This window comes from Petaurus breviceps, unplaced genomic scaffold, assembly GCF_028583685.1.
Source record: "Petaurus breviceps papuanus isolate PSGF00001 unplaced genomic scaffold, PetGlider_PUasm1.0 90865, whole genome shotgun sequence".
NCBI classification, from domain to species: Eukaryota; Metazoa; Chordata; class Mammalia; order Diprotodontia; family Petauridae; genus Petaurus; species Petaurus breviceps.
The window spans coordinates 18,539,964-18,542,064 of record NW_027187367.1 but is presented as its reverse complement, the minus strand read 5'-3'; the positions used below and the strand labels follow the sequence as shown (position 1 = coordinate 18,542,064).

Sequence of the window (2,101 nt, the reverse complement as noted above, 5' to 3'; positions counted from 1 at the left end):
CTGCTCTTTCTATTCCTTTCATTCAGGAGTATCAGTGGGAGAGGGGAGGCTCAGTTAAAGATCTAAGGGTCAGGGTTAGGATCTCTTTCCCAAGTAGCACCAGAGCTTTCCCTATCCCTCCATCTATCTGGCCCCAGCTGCTCCCCTAATCCCAGGATAAGGGTGAGATTATGTGAGTGGGCACAGGGCAGCACAAACTTGGGGGCTGTTCTTCCTCTCAGGATTCAGGATGAATCTCCCCTGAGTAAGGTTTTCCTGCACTAGGAAGCTACTGTGCTAGTATTTTGCTTATGGTCTCTGAGACTGTGGTCCCCACCCATCTTTGAGCACTGCTGTTCTCTCCAAATATTGGAGGGAGGCCCTGAGAAGTAGAGGAAAGATTTTTTTTGGAGGGGGCAAGGCAGGGCAGTTGGGGTTAAGTGACTTGCCCAAGGTCACACAAGCTAGTTAAGAGTCAAATGTCTGAGGCCAATTTGAACCCAGGTCCTCCTGACTTCAGGGCTGGTGCTCTATTCACTGCGCCACCTAGCTGCCCCCCAAAAAGATTTAAGGGGAAAGGTTTAAGGGGCAGGTAGAAAGCTCATTGCTTTTCTCCCCAAATGACAGAGATATTGAGGTATGGGGAAGGATTTGGGGGTCAGGTACAGCCCGAACAGGCTGAACTCAGCCCCTCAAAGACCTCTGTCCTTCTCTGTTTAGCAGTTTGGCAGTAGCTATAGCTAGAAGGTTAAGGAAGAGAGAGATAGAGACAATGAAGAGAATTTCTTGGATTTATATCAGGAGTAGACATGTTCTGGACAAATCAGTGGGGCCCAAATGGATACTGAACATAGCCCTCCTCCTGCCCTGTTCCTTTCACCTGAACCTTTCTTCTTGTCCAGGAAGCCCACTTTGCTTAGGCAGAATCGAATCCAGTACCTCCACCTTCCACCTGACCAGAATGTCCCTTTGTTTCATACTGTGTGAATTTATCTTACTGTCCTGGTTTCTCTGACATGGACTATGCATGAGCTCCTTGCTCATGGGGCTTATGGATCACTTCTGCTTCTCTCTCCTGGGGAAATTCACAAAAGATTTGTAGGAAGAAACTATCTCTCATTCAACTCCTATTGTGGAATCTTCTTTTCAGAGATTAGAGCCCGGAAAATAGAGAAGGGGACAACTTTAACTAGGGTCCTGTTGAAATGTTTCTCTCTCTCTCTCATACACTGCCCTACCTCCCTGCCAATTTCTCCAGGATTAGAGATAGTAGAGTTTCCAGGTCTCTGTCATTCCTTTCCCTCTTGAACCCTTCAAAAGGATTAAAAATAAAACAGAGACAAAAATATCAACCAAACCTCACCCAGGTGAATGGCTCTCTGGAGGAGTCTCACCTGATTTGAGACTGCTATCTCAGATAATTACTTGTGAGATAAATTCTTTGTAAACCTTGAAGACTCTCTGTGTGTTATTATTATAGTTATTGATATTAATAGCAAGGACACAAATAAGCCCCTTACCTTTTAAGGCTGATGTTCTGATACCCCAAAACTCATATATTTAAAAGCACATGCATTAGTCTGGATTTATCCCAACCCCAATTTCAGGGCACACACAGTCTAGCCAATTCCTACCTAATTCTCCCTTCCCCAACTCTGGTTAGCATCTGCCACTTTTCCCAAGGCCTCACACTCATCCTGAAAATCTCCTTTCTACCTCACCCAGAGAAGAGCAGCCAGCAACCTGTCTCTTACCCTGTGACAATCTCAAAGGGAGGCAACTCAATCAGCTCCTTCAATTTCTCAGGGTCATCCAGATTCTCAGAGTCCCCCTCTCCATTTTGAGGAGCAGCCGCAGCCTGTTCTTTTTCAGCCATTTTGGGGTGGGCTGTAGAAGTCACCGGAACGAAGAGTGTGGGGCTTGGTGGTTGGCTAGGCCACAGGCAGGGAGCTAGCTAGGCTGGCGGGCAGCAGCTGTCAACAGCTAAATCAGGCTGAGAGTAGCGAGAGAGAGATGGAACTCTCTGAGCTCAATGTCCCCTGCCCCTGTGTGGCACAGGTCTTATAACCAGTGCCTTCCCTCCCCCACTCTTTTTTTAATTGAGTGACGAATATGTTGGAGT

General features: G+C 46.9%; 1 protein-coding gene across 1 annotated transcript in view; it reads right to left on the bottom strand.

The window, feature by feature from the left end:
* APOBEC2 (apolipoprotein B mRNA editing enzyme catalytic subunit 2) overlaps window positions 1–2,056 on the bottom strand; it is a 22,398-nt gene extending 20,342 nt beyond the window's left edge. The window contains exon 1 of the mRNA XM_069073633.1: window positions 1,734–2,056. Coding sequence (XP_068929734.1) covers window positions 1,734–1,855 — 122 coding nt within the window. The 5' untranslated portion in view covers window positions 1,856–2,056. The remainder of the gene's footprint in view (window positions 1–1,733) is intronic.
* Window positions 2,057–2,101: the final 45 nt, after the last annotated feature.